This window comes from Xyrauchen texanus, chromosome 47, assembly GCF_025860055.1.
Source record: "Xyrauchen texanus isolate HMW12.3.18 chromosome 47, RBS_HiC_50CHRs, whole genome shotgun sequence".
Classification (NCBI taxonomy): Eukaryota; Metazoa; Chordata; class Actinopteri; order Cypriniformes; family Catostomidae; genus Xyrauchen; species Xyrauchen texanus.
This window is the reverse complement of record NC_068322.1, coordinates 361,123-379,355: the sequence shown is the minus strand read 5'-3', so window position 1 is coordinate 379,355 and position 18,233 is coordinate 361,123. Positions and strand designations below refer to the sequence as shown.

At 42.9% G+C, this 18,233-nt stretch overlaps 1 protein-coding gene across 2 annotated transcripts in view; it reads right to left on the bottom strand.

The window, feature by feature from the left end:
• Positions 1–6,234: 6,234 nt before the first annotated feature.
• Positions 6,235–18,233, bottom strand: part of LOC127638944 (epidermal growth factor receptor kinase substrate 8-like) — a 53,004-nt gene continuing 41,005 nt past the window's right edge. For both annotated transcript variants that reach the window (XM_052120720.1, XM_052120721.1), the window contains 9 exons: positions 15,666–15,814; positions 15,160–15,310; positions 12,178–12,215; positions 11,538–11,649; positions 11,311–11,451; positions 9,693–9,885; positions 9,390–9,573; positions 8,624–8,756; positions 6,235–7,020 (listed from right to left, as the gene is read on the bottom strand). In XM_052120720.1, the coding sequence (XP_051976680.1) occupies positions 6,904–7,020; positions 8,624–8,756; positions 9,390–9,573; positions 9,693–9,885; positions 11,311–11,451; positions 11,538–11,649; positions 12,178–12,215; positions 15,160–15,310; positions 15,666–15,814 (1,218 nt within the window). In that variant the 3' untranslated portion in view covers positions 6,235–6,903. The remainder of the gene's footprint in view (positions 7,021–8,623; positions 8,757–9,389; positions 9,574–9,692; positions 9,886–11,310; positions 11,452–11,537; positions 11,650–12,177; positions 12,216–15,159; positions 15,311–15,665; positions 15,815–18,233) is intronic.

The window sequence follows — 18,233 nt, the reverse complement described above, 5'->3', positions numbered from 1 at the left end:
CAGAACTCTCTGGAGCCTGATATTCTGAACCTGCTCAAGACATTTCACAGTTTCTACATTGAGTGAGTAAAAGACAAACATGACGAGTCCTGTCCGATTATAAGACGAGCTCTTCAAGTGTACTGTGTGTGCTGTCAGACATGAAGATGAGTCTCTTGTTCTGGCTGTCCTGAGGAATCTGACGAGTGTCGGGCGATTCAACATGGCTGTCGTGTTCATGTCGTCTGCAGAGAGGAAAGGTTACGAGATCAACAAAAGTCTGTGACATCATTGACAACATTGTGTTGTGCATGTGTTCTTCACGTGTTCAGAAGATCGTGTGTTGTGCATGTGCTCTTCACGTGTTCAGAAGATCGTGTGTTGTGCATGTGCTCTTCACGTGTTCAGAAGATCGTGTGTTGTGCATGTGCTCTTCACGTGTTCAGAAGATCGTGTGTTGTGCATGTGCTCTTCACGTGTTCAGAAGATCGTGTGTTGTGCATGTGCTCTTCACGTGTTCAGAAGATCGTGTGTTGTGCATGTGCTCTTCACGTGTTCAGAAGATCGTGTGTTGTGCATGTGCTCTTCACGTGTTCAGAAGATCGTGTGTTGTGCATGTGTTCTTCACGTGTTCAGAAGATCGTGTGTTGTGCATGTGTTCTTCACGTGTTCAGAAGATCGTGTGTTGTGCATGTGCTCTTCACGTGTTCAGAAGATCGTGTGTTGTGCATGTGCTCTTCACGTGTTCAGAAGATCGTGTGTTGTGCATGTGCTCTTCACGTGTTCAGAAGATCGTGTGTTGTGCATGTGCTCTTCACGTGTTCAGAAGATCGTGTGTTGTGCATGTGCTCTTCACGTGTTCAGAAGATCGTGTGTTGTGCATGTGCTCTTCACGTGTTCAGAAGATCGTGTGTTGTGCATGTGCTCTTCACGTGTTCAGAAGATCGTGTGTTGTGCATGTGCTCTTCACGTGTTCAGAAGATCGTGTGTTGTGCATGTGTTCTTCACGTGTTCAGAAGATCGTGTGTTGTGCATGTGCTCTTCACGTGTTCAGAAGATCGTGTGTTGTGCATGTGTTCTTCATGTGTGTTCAGAAGATCGTGTGTTGTGCATGTGCTCTTCACGTGTTCAGAAGATCGTGTGTTGTGCATGTGTTCTTCACGTGTTCAGAAGATCGTGTGTTGTGCATGTGTTCTTCACGTGTTCAGAAGATCGTGTGTTGTGCATGTGTTCTTCACGTGTTCAGAAGATCGTGTGTTGTGCATGTGTTCTTCATGTGTGTTCAGAAGATCGTGTGTTGTGCATGTGCTCTTCATGTGTGTTCAGAAGATCGTGTGTTGTGCATGTGCTCTTCATGTGTGTTCAGAAGATCGTGTGTTGTGCATGTGCTCTTCATGTGTGTTCAGAAGATCATGTGTTGTGCATGTGCTCTTCATGTGTGTTCAGAAGATCGTGTGTTGTGCATGTGCTCTTCATGTGTGTTCAGAAGATCGTGTGTTGTGCATGTGCTCTTCACGTGTTCAGAAGATCGTGTGTTGTGCATGTGCTCTTCACGTGTTCAGAAGATCGTGTGTTGTGCATGTGTTCTTTACGTGTTCAGAAGATCGTGTGTCGTGCATGTGCTCTTTACGTGTTCAGAAGATCGTGTGTCGTGCATGTGCTCTTTACGTGTTCAGAAGATCGTGTGTCGTGCATGTGCTCTTTACGTGTTCAGAAGATCGTGTGTCGTGCATGTGCTCTTCACGTGTTCAGAAGATCGTGTGTCGTGCATGTGCTCTTCACCTGTGTTCAGAAGATCGTGTGTTGTGCATGTGTTCTTCATGTGTGTTCAGAAGATCATGTGTTGTGCATGTGCTGTTCATGTGTGTTCAGAAGATCGTGTGTTGTGCATGTGCTCTTCACGTGTTCAGAAGATCGTGTGTTGTGCATGTGCTCTTCACGTGTTCAGAAGATCGTGTGTTATGCATGTGCTCTTCACCTGTGTTCAGAAGATCGTGTGTTATGCATGTGCTCTTTACGTGTTCGGAAGATCGTGTGTTATGCATGTGCTCTTTACGTGTTCAGAAGATCTTGTGTTGTGCATGTGCTCTTCACGTGTTCAGAAGATCGTGTGTTGTGCATGTGTTCTTTACGTGTTTAGAAGATCTTGTGTTGTGCATGTGTTCTTCACGTGTTCAGAAGATCGTGTGTTGTGCATGTGCTCTTTACGTGTTCAGAAGATCGTGTGTTGTGCATGTGTTCTTCACGTGTTCAGAAGATCGTGTGTTGTGCATGTGCTCTTTACGTGTTCAGAAGATCGTGTGTTGTGCATGTGTTCTTCACGTGTTCAGAAGATCGTGTGTTGAAAAAAATCACTTCCATAAGTATTCACAGTCTTTGCCATGACACTCAAAATTGAGCTCAGGTGCTTCCTGTTTCCACTGATCATCCTTGAGATGTTTCTACAACTTGATTGGAGTCCACCTGTGGTAAATTCAGTTGATTGAACATGATTTGGAAAGGCACACACCTGTCTATATAAGGTCCCACAGTTAACAGTGCATGTCAGAGCACAAACCAAGCCATGAAGTCCAAGGAATTGTCTGTAGACCTCCGAGACAGGATTGTATCAAGGCACAGATCTGGAGAAGGGTACAGAAACATTTCTGCAGCATTGAAGGTCCCAATGAGCACAGTGACCTCCATCATCTGTAAATGGAAGAAGTTTGGAACCACCAGGACTCTTCCTAGAGATGGCTGCCCGGCCTTACTCAGGGCGGTGACCAAGAACCCGATGGTCACTCTGACAGAGCTCCAGTGTTTCTCTGTGGAGAGAGGAGAAATTTCCAGAAGAACAACCATCTCTGCAGCACTCCACCAATCAGGCCTGTATGGTAGAGTGGCCAGACAGAAGCCACTCCTCAGTAAAATGCATCTTATAACCCACCTGGAGTTTGCCAAAAGGCACCTGAAGGACTCTCAGACCGTGAAAAACAAAATTCTCTGGTCTGATGTAACAAAGATTGAACTCTTTGGCCTGAATGGCAAGTGTCATGTCTGGAGGAAACAGGCACCGCTCATCACCTGGCCAATCCCTACAGTGAAGCATGGTGGTGACAGCATCATGCTGTGGGGATATTTTTCAGCGGCAGGAACTGGGAGACTAGTCCGGATCAAGGGAAAGATGAATGCAGCAATTTACAGATACATCCTTGATGAAAACCTGCTCCAGAGCGCTCTGGACCTCAGACTGGGGCGAAGGTTCATCTTCCAACGGGACAACGACCCAAAGCACACAGCCCAGATAACAAAGGAGTGGCTACAGGACAACTCTGTGAATGTCCTTGAGTGGCCCAGCCAGAGCCCAGACTTGAACCTGATTGAACATCTCTGGAGAGATCTGAAAATGGCTGTGCACCGACGCTCCCCATCCAACCTGATGGAGCTGGAGAGGTCCTGCAAAGAAGAATGGAAGAAACTGCCCAAAAATAGGAGTGCCAAGCTTGTAGCATCAAACACAAAAAGACTTGAGTCTGTAAGTGGTGCCAAAGGTGCTTCAACAAAGTATTGAGCAAAGGGTATGAATACTTATGCATATGTGATTTTGTTATTTTTTATTATTTTTATTTTTTAAATTAGCAAAGATTTCAAACAAACTTCTTTCACGTTGTCATTATGGGGTATTGTTTGTGGAATTTTGAGGAAAATAATGAATTTAATCAATTTTGGTATAAGGCTGTAACATAAAAAGTGGAGTGCTGTGAATACTTTTCGGATGCACTGTAAATGTTTATTAAACATATCTGAAACTTCAGCATGGATCTCCAGTGACTTTAACCTCATGTGACTATGCGTCCACATATGTTGATATTGTAGTTTGGTTTGCTACATATTTGACATACTCAACATAAAAGGGAAATGCACATAGCAGTTACGCTTGACTCAGATGCCTTCAAATTAATTTCAAATGTTTTTGTGATCAAACCTCCACCTGATGTTTCAAACAGTGTTGATTCAGATGAATCCCTTCTGATGGAGGTGTTTTCTAGAAGGGAGTCACTCAGGTCATCTACATCTGATAGAGCTGGAACACACAAGTTCAGTTCACGTCTTGTGATCACATGATATCTGAGGAGAATCCCTCAGTCAGTTTCTCTGAATCTTCACTACAAATCTGCTCAACACACTTTCATTCATGTGAAGCACTCAGTGGCTCAGGAGGAAGAACAACAACACCAGAGACAGAAGAGCAGAGGATCAATGGTTCTAGTCCCAGAAGAGCTGAAGATGGCTTGTTCCAGTGGAGCATCAAAGTCCCAGTTCAAGAGCCTTTCCATAAACACCAATTGAAAAACCTCACGACTTAGTTTTTAAACATCATTATACTGTTTAAAAACTAAGTCGTCATTCTCTGTTACTGTAGCAGAACCACTGCTGGATATCATGTCGGAGGTCCGGGGGGGGGGCAACCGGATGTTTCCCCCCCACTCTTGTTCACTCATCCATCCAGCCTCTCTCAACTTATCTGACATCCAATCAGATCACCCTTCAACCATCATGCTTCCATGACCAGGCTGGGTTTTGAACCCAGGATCCTCCACACAGAGAGGACATGCTCACACCACTGAGCCACTGGCACTTCCACACAAACACTCCTTTATTTAGAGGCTTTATCTTGATTAATCACGACAAAAGAAGCTAAAAACAGATTTCTGCAATTTCTGAACTTGAACCGGGATCCTCCACACAAGGAGGACATGCTCACACCGCTGAGCCATTGGCACTTTCAGACAGTGACAGGAGTTTTTGGGCAGGAATCATTTACCAAGAAAAGACACTAAAGCAAATTTAACACAACTAGTCTGGGAACCGAACAGAGGTATTCTGCGCAACACACTGATGCTTTTACCACTGAGCCACTGACAGCTTCATGAGTTTGGGCTGTTCTTTTGGGTGCTTTGTCTCAATCATTTACAAACTAAAGAATAAAGCAAACTGAGTCAGTGCCGTGCGGCCGAGCGCATCAGTGGCTCAGCAGTATGAGCGCAGCTCCTGTTCTGTGGGAAACCTCAGTTCGATTCCCAAAGTCAACACCAGATATTTGCTTTATTCTTTGGTTTGTGAATGATTGAGACTTGTAAACAATTGAGACAAATCTTGAATACATATAAGTGCCAATGGCTCAATGGTATGAGTGTGTGGGGCTTGTGTGGAGGATCCCTGGTTCAAGTCCAGAACTTATTGTTGAAATCTGTTTTAGATGTTTAGAAGTCTCAGTGGCTCAGTGTTGTGAGCATGTCCTCCTTGTGTGGAGGATCCCGGTTCAAGTTCAGAAATTGCAGAAATCTGTTTTTAGCTTCTTTTGTCGTGATTAATCGAGATAAAGCCTCTAAATAAAGGAGTGTTTGTGTGGAAGTGCCAGTGGCTCAGTGGTGTGAGCATGTCCTCTCTGTGTGGAGGATCCTGGGTTCAAAACCCAGCCTGGTCATGGAAGCATGATGGTTGAAGGGTGATCTGATTGGATGTCAGATAAGTTGAGAGAGGCTGGATGGACGAGTGAACAAGAGTGGGGGGGAAAACATCCGGTTGTCCCCCCCGGACCTCCGACACGATATCCAGCAGTGGTTCTGCTACAGTAACATAGAATGACGACTTAGTTTTTAAACAGTATAATGATGTTTAAAAACTAAGTCGTGAGGTTTTTCAATTGGTGTTTATGGAAAGGCTCTTGAACTGGGACTTTGATGCTCCACTGGAACAAGCCATCTTCAGTTCATCTGGGACTGGAACCAGTGCTCTTCTGGGACTTGTTCTTCTGGTGTTGTTGTTCTTCCTCCTGAGCCACTGAGTGCTTCACATGAATGAAGGGTTGTTGAGCAGATTTGTAGTGAAGATTCAGAGGAACTGACTGAGGGATTCTCCTCAGATATCATGTGATCATATAGACGTGAACTGAACTCGTGTTTCAGCTCCACCGTCATGAAGTCGTCCGATCTAATGTGTCTTGAGAGGGCACTAAAACCCCATCGGTTTTAAGGGTGTGTTCACACTTGTAGCTCGGTTCTCTTGGTCCAGACCAGAAAATGATACATTTAGTCCTGGTTCAATTTGAACCGCCCTAAAAGACTATCCATTTTCTGCCATCAGCCAATCAGTGTCGACATGACATCATTCTCCAGAGTCACATGACATTTACAGCTCAGGTGATTAGGAGTGCACAGGTGAACACTATCAGTGAATCTGAACAAACACTCATTAATGCACCACAAACACGACATGAATCCATTTATTCAGCACTCACAGTATGACGTGGCATTTGTGTTCAAATAGAAACGGTCTGTTGTAACCTTTATAATTATTTGGCTACACATCAGTCACAGTATTAAACATGACATCATCATGACATCCCAAAATGTGTCAGAACTTTATTAACAAATATGTTCAAAGTTTGCTTGAGTTTCAGAAATGGATCAACAGAGCCTCAAACTAACTCGGTTTCGTCTTTTCCAGTTGTGAGATTTATAAAGCTTCTCTTTTGGCATTTAAAACGATCATGTTTATGTCTCTCTTATCCTACTAAACATCCCTCTTGAGGATGAACATGATTACAGCATCAATATTTACACATGATTTTGATGATTTCACGGATGTTATAATGTTCATTCGATTGGACTCTGTCAATACATCTGAATGGTTTCAGGATATCAGTCCGCTAATGTCGAGGAAGAACGGACGGCACTAAACTACATCCCGCTATCATGTTCTCATATCAGTGTCGAGATGTCAAACTTCTTCGAGTTGTGTCAAGCGTGTTCGTCTGTGTCCGAGCCGGTTCCGTTATCAGACGGGTCCAGGAGTTCCTGTTGTCGCCGCATTATAGCTGCGAACCGAGCGCGCTCCACAGCATCCTGCAAGAGGTCAGAGGTGACAGAGGTCAGAGAGGGGTCAATGGTTGCTCCCCTCATCGAAGGACTCGACGCCGGAATCACTCGCTCCTGCGGCTGATGCCAGTTTCTCCTGCCGCCTCCTCATGATCTCCTGCAGCTCCGAGCCGGAACTCCTCTACAGACAGACAGACAGACAGACAGCAGTGAGACACCTCACATTTCAATAATACACTGTTAGAAGCAAGTGTGCCGCACAAGCCCTCAAAAGTGAAGCCAAAACGTCTCGATCGCCCCCCAGTGGCTGGTCCTAGTATAGGTCATAAGCCCCACCTCCCCATGTTATTCAACGGGACGTGAGACCAACTAAACAATTAAATTACACTTCACATATCTTTTTTCCAAAGATAGTTTCTGTCATTTACTGTCGTTTCTATCACGTTGATGTCATTTCAAGTGTTTGTTTTCAAAATAAGTTTGTTTTTAGTTATTTGATGCTATAAAAACGCTGCTGTGACATCATGATTGACAGCTGTGATTGACAGGTTCTCTGAGTGAAGTAGTCACTGAAGCACCAACGGACTTTTTTTCGGGCTCTTCGGAGGACTGAGGAGATTGGAGCTTTACATTTAATATCTAAATTTCTATAATTAATTATTTCACACCTTCATAAGTCAAAAGGGCAGGGGCGTGTGCTTGCGATTGATTCAGCGAGAGTGAGGGCGGGGCCTTGATTTCACGACCTGCTCACTACTGCGCAGGTCTGGTCCCGAAATCGCAACCGCGCAGACTCGAGTCCCAAGATGTCAGCGCCATATCGGGACACTGGCGGCTTCAGTTCTCACCAATGGAAAAGAGTGAAGGGGCGTCGGCCATCTTTTTTTACAGTCTATGGTTAGAAGTCACGGCTTCCTGTAGGACCTCTGATGAGTGTTTATAAATGAGTGTCTGAGTTAAACTATCAAATTAAAGGAACGTTCTGGGTTCAATGAGGTCTTCAAGCACACGATCAGCACCTGATCTAAACCAGTGAACCGGTCAGAAGCGGGAAACACTGAATAATGTTATAATGTTATTGCAATTACAGCGCTTGCGTTAGAGTTTCTCATCGTCCAATCAGATTCGAGGACCGGGACTAACGGTTTTATATTTATAGTGCTTTCATAAATTATTCAGACCCTTCACATTTCGTTATGTTGCAGTCTTATGCTCAAATCTTTAAAATGCTTTTTTGAACATTATTTTCATGCAGGTTGTGTTACTATAGTGATGTGTGATATTTTCTTTTATTCACTAAAAATTAAAAGTAAAGCTCAACTTGAATGAACCCAGAACATTCCTTAAAAAACCACCGAAGACTGAAAACTTGAATACCTCAGAACAACTGCGGCATGATGGAGAGAGGAAGAGAGCACAAATGAGTGAACGATCATCCACTAACATCATTCTGTGATGGTGCATTCTGGGATAGCATGTATTCTTAAACTATGACTGAAAATAACGAGACATCATGAAGCAAACAACAATATAAGATCTGATCATTACTCCATTTCATGTGCTGTAATTAATGAATCAGAGTCATGATCTGAAGAAATTGGTGTCATGTGACCTCTGAGGCACTCACACAGAAACATCAGAGAGAGAGAGAGTGTGTGTGTGAGAGAGAGAGAGTGTGTGTGTGAGAGAGAGAGAGAGTGTGTGTGTGAGAGAGAGAGAGAGAGTGTGTGTGTGAGAGAGAGAGAGAGTGTGTGAGAGAGAGAGAGAACACAGCATTGACTGACCTCGAGAGCAGATTTCTGAACGGTGATCTGACTGTAGACTCGAGCGCCATCATCAGGACACACCGTCTTCAGCTCGTCTTTACTCAGAGAGAAGAGTTGAGCACCCGTCAGCACGGCCAGACTGTTGATCGTCCTGCGGAGATCCACAAACACACAAACCTGACACAATGTGTCTTCATGTGTCTGCACCTCTTTCATGACTCTTACAATACTTCTGATACTTTTATGATACTTTTGATACATTTATGATATTTATGACACTTTTTTACATTTATGATACTTTTTACTATTATGATATTTATGATATTTATGATTCTTTTATGATATTTATGATACTTTTCTACATTTAAAATTCTGTGATGATACTTACTGAAAGATCCTTTAATACATTTGCATGTGACTCTACGCTCCCTAGCAACCGGGCCAATTTGGTTGCTAAGGAGACCTGACTGGAGTCACTCAGCACGCCCTGGATTCAAACTCACGACTCCAGGTGTGATAGTCAGCGTCAATACTCACTATGATACCCAGAACCCCCCTTTCACAGTATTTTATATATGTTTATAATATTTTTATTGTGATTTTTGTCATTTTTGGAGCTCGACAGCTCCAATCCCCATCAAGGCAAAGAGCATTGTGAACATTCTGATAAACATCTCCTTTTATGCTCCATGGAATAAAGTAATACGGGTTTGGAACGACATGAGGGAGAGAAAATGATGACAGTGAAATATTCCTTTGGTGAAAGTAAAAACATGTGACTCACACAGCACTGAATCCTTTGAGCTGTAACCAGGTCTTCACCTCGTCAGGTGTGGAGTCATACGTGATGTTCACAGACGGCAGACTGCTGCTGCGGGCAGGAGGCAGAAACTTCTTCTGTGCGCTGCGACCGAGCGTCAGTCTGTGCAACAACTCATCCTGAACGTCCTCCATATTAGACTTACGGCCTGAGAATGGCACACAGAAACATGAAGAATAACCCTGAGATGTGTGTGATGTACAGTTTGGGTTAGTCTATAGTCATTATAATGAGCTTTACTTTAGCGTGTGTATGCCGTGTACATACGGTTGGCAGGCGCGGGTCGTTCTCTCTGATGGTCTCTCATGGTCACGCTCTGAGGGTCAGCGGCCGCCGGTGGGGCAGATGAGAGGGGCAGAGGGGGGGTGGGGATCTGCCCCAGGGCAGGAGGAGTGGGGGGTGTCGGGGTGTGAGGGGCAGAGGTCACTGCTGGTTTGGGCACATAGTCTGAAAGCGGTTTCTGTCAGAGAGAGAGAAATCGATTTTACTCATGTAACCGCAACACTCACGAGCACACCGCTCTGTTACAGTTTCATACACGCTCTTGCCAGTTTGCAACTAAAATAAGTTATATTCGTCAACTTAAACTAAATGCTATTTTGGTCAAATATGGCGAACACAATTTAAGAATTATGAGTAAAATAAAAACTGTAAAAAAATGAACATTGCTGACACACGTAATGTTTAATTGTTATGGTTATACTTCACGAACAGTGTGATAGCTGCACATTTGAAACATTTTTAATGTTGTTTCCCAATGTACTGTAAGTCCTCGTGGTGGCGTAGTGACTCAATCCGGGTGTCGGAGGACGAATCTCAGTTGCCTCCGCGTGTGTGACCGTCAATCCGCGCATCTTATCACACAAGTTGAGCACGTTACCGTGGAGATGTAGCGCGTGTGGAGGCTTCACGCTATTCTCCGCGGCATCCACGCACAACTCACCACACGCCCCACCGAGAGCGAGAACCACATTATAGTGACCACGAGGAGGTTACCCCCCATGTGACTCTACCCTCCCTAGCAACCAGCCCAATTTGGTTACCCCATGTGACTCTACTCTCCCTAGCAACCAGGCCAATTTGGTTACCCCATGCGACTCTACCCTCCCCAGCAACCTGGCCAATTTGGTTACCCCATGTGACTCTACCCTCCCTAGCAACCGGACAATTTGGTTACCCCATGTGACTCTACCCTCCCTAGCAACCAGGCCAATTTGGTTACCCCATGTGACTCTACCCTCCCTAGCAACCAGGCCAATTTATTTACCCCATGTGACTCTACCCTCCCTAGCAACCGGGCCAATTTGGTTGCTAAGGAGACCTGACTGGTGTGATAGTCAGCGTCAATACTCACTGAGATACACAGACCCCCTAAAGATGTATTTAATAACTCACAAGATGATATCTGATGAAACAGCATATAAACCAACACAAACTGTTTCTGACTGATTTTAAATTATTGATGTAATCATTTATTTTTGGTTGCATTTGTGACTATTTTAGTGGCAGTCTGGAGCGCTGAAGATACAAACAAATAATAAATTGAGACAGACATATTGTGTATAATAGCACCGTGTCATTGACGTTAACTCGTTTAACTCGCCCAGTAATTGCTTGAGAGAAACAAACAGGCAAATGAAAATAATGATGACTAAAATTCAACACACACACACACACACACACACACACACACACACACACACACTCTCTTACTCACACACACACACACACACACACACACACACACGTTTACCTTAAACAACTCAAACTCCTTTTTTGGCATCATTAGCTTTAAGATGAATAAATGAGCAAAAAACTATTTGATGATGTGACCAGAAATGAAAAGAGAACATGAAATACATCTGAATGCGAGTGATGATGTCACCTGTATGTTGTGGCTGTATATGGGCTCCCCGCGGCCCGTCACGTCCATCACACGGCTGATCTCCAGGATGTTATTTGGCAAGTATCCTGCAGCGCCTGCATCATTCCGCACCTTCCACCACTGTTTCCTGTCGTCCAACACCTGACGGCCAATCAGATCGACATATCTCTGAACACATGATCAACACACACAATCACATACAGTGTTATATGATCACATGACTGTACCTCCACCACCTCATCTTTCAGCACCGACAGCTCTGTCGCGTTTCTGGCCACAAAATCATATTTGGATTTGGCAAAGTTTCTGGGCTGTGTTCTGTCATGAGTGTCCACATTTCTGTGGAGAAACAATTCATTGACACAACACACAGTTAAACAGTTTTGACAATGTAAACCAACTGTAACTTTCACAAATCAAATCCTAAAAAGTGCAAAAACTTTTTTCTACAGTACAATAAATGACTTCTAAGATCTACAGGTGTGAAAGTAAATGCAAATATTAATGTGCCTGAATGAATCGAATGATCTACAGAAGCATGTTTTTGACCGCTGCAGCCGCGGAGGAGCATCTCACAGCATCACGGACATGAGGAACACACACCTGAAGCAGTTTTCCAATTGAGTAGATTCACAAGAGAAAAGATGTTTCACCGAAATGACGGTCAGATGTGTGAAGAAAGAAACACAGAATTTGAGAGTTTAGTTAATCAGGACAGGAAGTGATGCATGAGACGGTTCTCCAGGGCTGCGGTGCGGTCAGTGTTAGCTATCTACATTACGGCTGATGGCGTGTTTAAAAGCCGCCACAGCCGCGTCGTGCTCCAGTGGGTGTAAACACTTGTGTGATGTGTGCATGAAGCCGTACCCGTCAGCGCAGGAGAAATCATCAACCACATGCGACTGCTGTTAGGGAAAAGAAATCACAAACACAAAGTTCAGCAGTGATTGTGTAGTATAGTGATGGAGTATTGGGCAGTGATTGTGTAGTATAGTGGTGGAGTATTCAGCAGTGATTGTGTAGTATAGTGATGGAGCATTGAGCAGTGATTGTGTAGTATAGTGATGGAGTATTGAGCAGTGATTGTGTAGTATAGTGATGAGTATTGGGCAGTGATTGTGTAGTATAGTGATGGAGCATTGAGCAGTGATTGTGTAGTATAGTGATGGAGTATTGAGCAGTGATTGTGTAGTATAGTGATGGAGCATTGAGCAGTGATTGTGTAGTATAGTGATGGAGTATTGAGCAGTGATTGTGTAGTATAGTGATGGAGCATTGAGCAGTGATTGTGTAGTATAGTGATGGAGTATTGGGCAGTGATTGTGTAGTATAGTGATGGAGTATTGAGCAGTGATTGTGTAGTATAGTGGTGGAGTATTGAGCAGTGATTGTGTAGTATATTGATGGAGTATTGAGCAGTGATTGTGTAGTATAGTGATGGAGTATTGAGCAGTGATTGTGTAGTATAGTGATGGAGTATTGAGCAGTGATTGTGTAGTATAGTGATGGAGTATTGAGCAGTGATTGTGTAGTATAGTGGTGGAGTATTGAGCAGTGATTGTGTAGTATAGTGGTGGAGTATTGAGCGGTGATTGTGTAGTATAGTGGTGGAGTATTGAGCAGTGATTGTGTAGTATAGTGATGGAGTATTCGGCGGTGATTGTGTAGTATAGTGATGGAGCATTGAGCAGTGATTGTGTAGTATAGTGATGGAGTATTGAGCAGTGATTGTGTAGTATAGTGATGGAGTATTGAGCAGTGACTGTGTAGTATAGTGATGGAGTATTGAGCAGTGACTGTGTAGTATAGTGATGGAGTATTGAGCAGTGAATGTGTAGTATAGTGATGGAGTATTGAGCAGTGATTGTGTAGTATAGTGATGGAGTATTCAGCAGTGATTGTGTAGTATAGTGATGGAGTATTGAGCAGTGATTGTGTAGTATAGTGATGGAGTATTGAGCAGTGATTGTGTAGTATAGTGATGGAGTATTGGGCAGTGATTGTGTAGTATAGTGATGGAGTATTGAGCAGTGATTGTGTAGTATAGTGATGGAGTATTGAGCAGTGATTGTGTAGTATAGTGGTGGAGTATTGGGCAGTGATTGTGTAGTATAGTGGTGGAGTATTGGGCAGTAATTGTGTAGTATAGTGGTGGAGTATTGAGCAGTGATTGTGTAGTATAGTGGTGGAGTATTGAGCAGTGATTGTGTAGTATAGTGGTGGAGTATTGGGCAGTGATTGTGTAGTATAGTGATGGAGTATTGAGCAGTGATTGTGTAGTATAGTGGTGGAGTATTGGGCAGTGATTGTGTAGTATAGTGATGGGAGTATTGAGCAGTGATTGTGTAGTATAGTGGTGGAGTATTGAGCAGTGATTGTGTAGTATAGTGATGGAGTATTGAGCAGTGATTTTGTAGTATAGTGGTGGAGTATTGGGCAGTGATTGTGTAGTATAGTGGTGGAGTATTGGGCAGTGATTGTGTAGTATAGTGGTGGAGTATTGGGCAGTGATTGTGTAGTATAGTGATGGAGTATTGAGCAGTGATTGTGTAGTATAGTGATGGAGTATTGAGCAGTGATTGTGTAGTATAGTGATGGAGTATTGAGCAGTGATTGTGTAGTATAGTGATGGAGTATTGAGCAGTGATTGTGTAGTATAGTGATGGAGTATTGAGCAGTGATTGTGTAGTATAGTGATGGAGTATTGAGCAGTGATTGTGTAGTATAGTGATGGAGTATTGAGCAGTGATTGTGTAGTATAGTGATGGAGTATTGAGCAGTGATTGTGTAGTATAGTGATGGAGTATTGAGCAGTGATTGTGTAGTATAGTGATGGAGTATTGAGCAGTGATTGTGTAGTATAGTGATGAGTATTGAGCAGTGATTGTGTAGTATAGTGATGGAGTATTGGGCAGTGATTGTGTAGTATAGTGATGGAGTATTGGGCAGTGATTGTGTAGTATAGTGATGGGAGTATTGAGCAGTGATTGTGTAGTATAGTGATGGAGTATTGAGCAGTGATTGTGTAGTATAGTGATGGAGCATTGGGCAGTGATTGTGTAGTATAGTGATGGAGTATTGAGCAGTGATTGTTTAGTATAGTGATGGAGTATTGAGCAGTGATTGTGTAGTATAGTGATGGAGTATTGAGCAGTGATTGTGTAGTATAGTGATGGGAGTATTGAGCAGTGATTGTGTAGTATAGTGATGGAGTATTGAGCAGTGATTGTGTAGTATAGTGATGGAGTATTGAGCAGTGATTGTGTAGTATAGTGATGGAGTATTGGGCAGTGATTGTGTAGTATAGTGATGGAGTATTGGGCAGTGATTGTGTAGTATAGTGATGGAGTATTGGGCAGTGATTGTGTAGTATAGTGATGGAGTATTGAGCAGTGATTGTGTAGTATAGTGATGGAGTATTGGGCAGTGATTGTGTAGTATAGTGATTGGAGTATTGGGCAGTGATTGTGTAGTATAGTGATGGAGTATTGAGCAGTGATTGTGTAGTATAGTGATGGAGTATTGAGCAGTGATTGTGTAGTATAGTGATGGAGTATTGAGCAGTGATTGTGTAGTATAGTGGTGGAGTATTGGGCAGTGATTGTGTAGTATAGTGATGGAGTATTGAGCAGTGATTGTGTAGTATAGTGATGGAGTATTGAGCAGTGATTGTGTAGTATAGTGATGGAGTATTGAGCAGTGATTGTGTAGTATAGTGATGGAGTATTGGGCAGTGATTTTGTAGTATAGTGATGGAGTATTGAGCAGTGATTGTGTAGTATAGTGATGGAGTATTAATGTGATTCAGTTTGATAGGATTAAAGCGGCTGATTCAGCGAGATGTCTCACATGGAGTGACGGTCGGTCTCCTGATCTCTGGATCAATCTCTCTGCCAGCAGCGTCACTTCCTGTTCACGAGACACCAGCACCGGAGGCTCCCAGCCATCCCGGAAACACAGCGTGTGATGAGGAAACATGTGATCAATCGGCCATTCCAACCTGAGACACAGACACGTTTGATTCAGTTGTACAATGTGTGTGTGTGTGTGTGAGAGTGTGTGTGTGTTTGAGTGATAGTGTGCGTGTGTGTTGGTGTGTGAATGAGTGTGTGTGTGTGTGTGTGTGGTGTGTGAATGAGTGTGAGTGTGTTTGTGTGTGTGTTGGTGTGTGAATGAGTATGTGAGTGTGTGTGTTGGTGTGTGAATGAGTGTGTGTGTGTGTGAGTGTGTGTTGGTGTGTGAATGAGTGTGTGTTGTGTGTGAATGTGAGTGTGTGTGAGTGTGTGTTGGTGTGTGAATGAGTGTGAGTATGTGTTTGTGTGTTGGTGTGTGAGTGAGTGTGTGTGTGTGATGACCTGCACTTGGTCCATCCATCTCCCAGTGTGACCCACAGGTGTCTCTCGTCTGTTGAACTTGCAGTATGCAGGAAGTCGATGGCTTCTCTGGTGAGCAGAGGAACGATCACACTTTTAGCCAGATCAACTCCACCAGACATCTGGATCACCTGACACACACACACACACACACACACAAAAATCATCATTCATTATTTTATATAGAGTGTGTGTGTGTGAGTGTATATAGAGTGTGTCTGTGAGTGTGTGTGAGTATGTTTGTATATAGAGTGTGTGTGTGTCTGTGAGTGTATATATAGAGTGTGTGTGAGTGTGTGTGTATATAGAGTGTGTGAGTATGTTTGTATGTAGAGTGTGTGTGTATATAGAGTGAGTGTGTGTGTGTATATAGAGTGTGTGTGTATATAGAGTGTGTGAGTATGTTTGTATATAGAGTGTGTGTGTATCTGTGAGTGTATATATAGAGTGTGTGAGTGTGTGTGTATATAGAGTGTGTGAGTATGTTTGTATATAGAGTGTGTGTGTATCTGTGAGTGTATATATAGAGTGTGTGTGAGTGTGTGTGTATATAGAGTGTGTGAGTATGTTTGTATATAGAGTGTGTGTGTGTCTGTGAGTGTATATATAGAGTGTGTGTGAGTGTGTGTGTATATAGAGTGTGTGAGTATGTTTGTATGTAGAGTGTGTGTGTGTATATAGAGTGTGAGTGTGTGTGTATATAGAGTGAGTGTGTGTGTGTATATAGAGTGTGTGTGTATATAGAGTGTGTGAGTATGTTTGTATGTAGAGTGTGTGTGTGTATATAGAGTGTGAGTGTGTGTGTGTATATAGAGTGAGTGTGTGTGTGTATATAGAGTGTGTGAGTATGTTTGTATATAGAGTGTGTGTGTGTCTGTGAGTGTATATATAGAGTGTGTGTGAGTGTGTGTATATATAGAGTGTGTGAGTATGTTTGTATGTAGAGTGTGTGTGTGTATATAGAGTGTGAGTGTGTGTGTATATAGAGTGAGTGTGTGTGTGTATATAGAGTGTGTGAGTATGTTTGTATATAGAGTGTGTGTGAGTGTGTGTGTATATAGAGTGTGTGAGTATGTTTGTATGTAGAGTGTGTGTGTGTATATAGAGTGAGTGTGTGTGAGTATGTTTGTATGTAGAGTGTGTGTCTGTGAGTGTGTGTGTATATAGAGTGAGTGTGTGTGTGTATATAGAGTGTGTGTGTCTGAGTGTGTGTGTATATAGAGTGTGTCTGTGTGTGTGAGTGTGTGTGAGTATGTTTGTATATAGAGTGTGTGTGTATCTGTGAGTGTATATATAGAGTGTGTGTGAGTGTGTGTGTATATAGAGTGTGTGAGTATGTTTGTATGTAGAGTGTGTGTGTGTATATAGAGTGTGAGTGTGTGTGTATATAGAGTGAGTGTGTGTGAGTATGTTTGTATGTAGAGTGTGTGTATATAGAGTGTGTGTGTATATAGAGTGTGTCTGTGAGTGTGTGTGTGTATATAGTGAGTGTGTGTGAGTGTATATAGAGTGAGTGTGTGTGTATATACAGTGTGTGTATGTCTGTGAGTGTGTGTGTGTCTGTGAGTGAGTGTGTGTGTATATACAGTGTGTGTGTCTGTGAGTGTGTGTGTATATAGAGTGAGTGTGTGTCTGAGTGTGTGTGTATATAGTGTGTGTGTGTGTCTGTGAGTGTGTGTGTATATAGAGTGAGTGTGTGTGTATATACAGTGTGTGTATGTCTGTGAGTGTGTGTGTGTCTGTGAGTGAGTGTGTGTGTATATACAGTGTGTGTGTCTGAGAGTGTGTGTGTATATAGAGTGAGTGTGTGTCTGAGTGTGTGTGTATATAGTGTGTGTGTGTGTCTGTGAGTGTGTGTGTATATAGAGTGAGTGTATATAGAGTGTGTGTGTATGTGTATATAGAGTGTGTGTGAGTGTGTGTGTGTATATAGAGTGAGTGTGTGTGTCTGTGAGTGTGTTTGTATATAGAGTTAGTGTGTGTGTATATAGAGTGTGTGTGAGTGTGTATATAGAGTGAGTGTGTATATAGAATGAGTGTGTGTATCTGTGAGTGTGTTTGTATATAGAGTGTGTGTATATAGAGTGTGTGTGAGTGTGTATATAGAGTGTGTGTGTATATAGAGTGAGTGTGTGTGTCTGTGAGTGTGTGTGTATATAGAGTGAGTGTATATAGAGTGTGTGTGTATGTGTATATAGAGTGTGTGTGAGTGTGTGTGTGTATATAGAGTGAGTGTGTGTGTCTGTGAGTGTGTTTGTATATAGAGTTAGTGTGTGTGTATATAGAGTGTGTGTATATAGAGTGTGTGTGAGTGTGTATATAGAGTGAGTGTGTATATAGAATGAGTGTGTGTATCTGTGAGTGTGTTTGTATATAGAGTGTGTGTATATAGAGTGTGTGTGAGTGTGTATATAGAGTGTGTGTGTATATAGAGTGAGTGTGTGTGTCTGTGAGTGTGTGTGTATATAGTGTGTGTGTATATAGAGTGTGTGTATCTGTGAGTGTGTTTGTATATAGAGTGTGTGTATATAGAGTGTGTGTGAGTGTGTA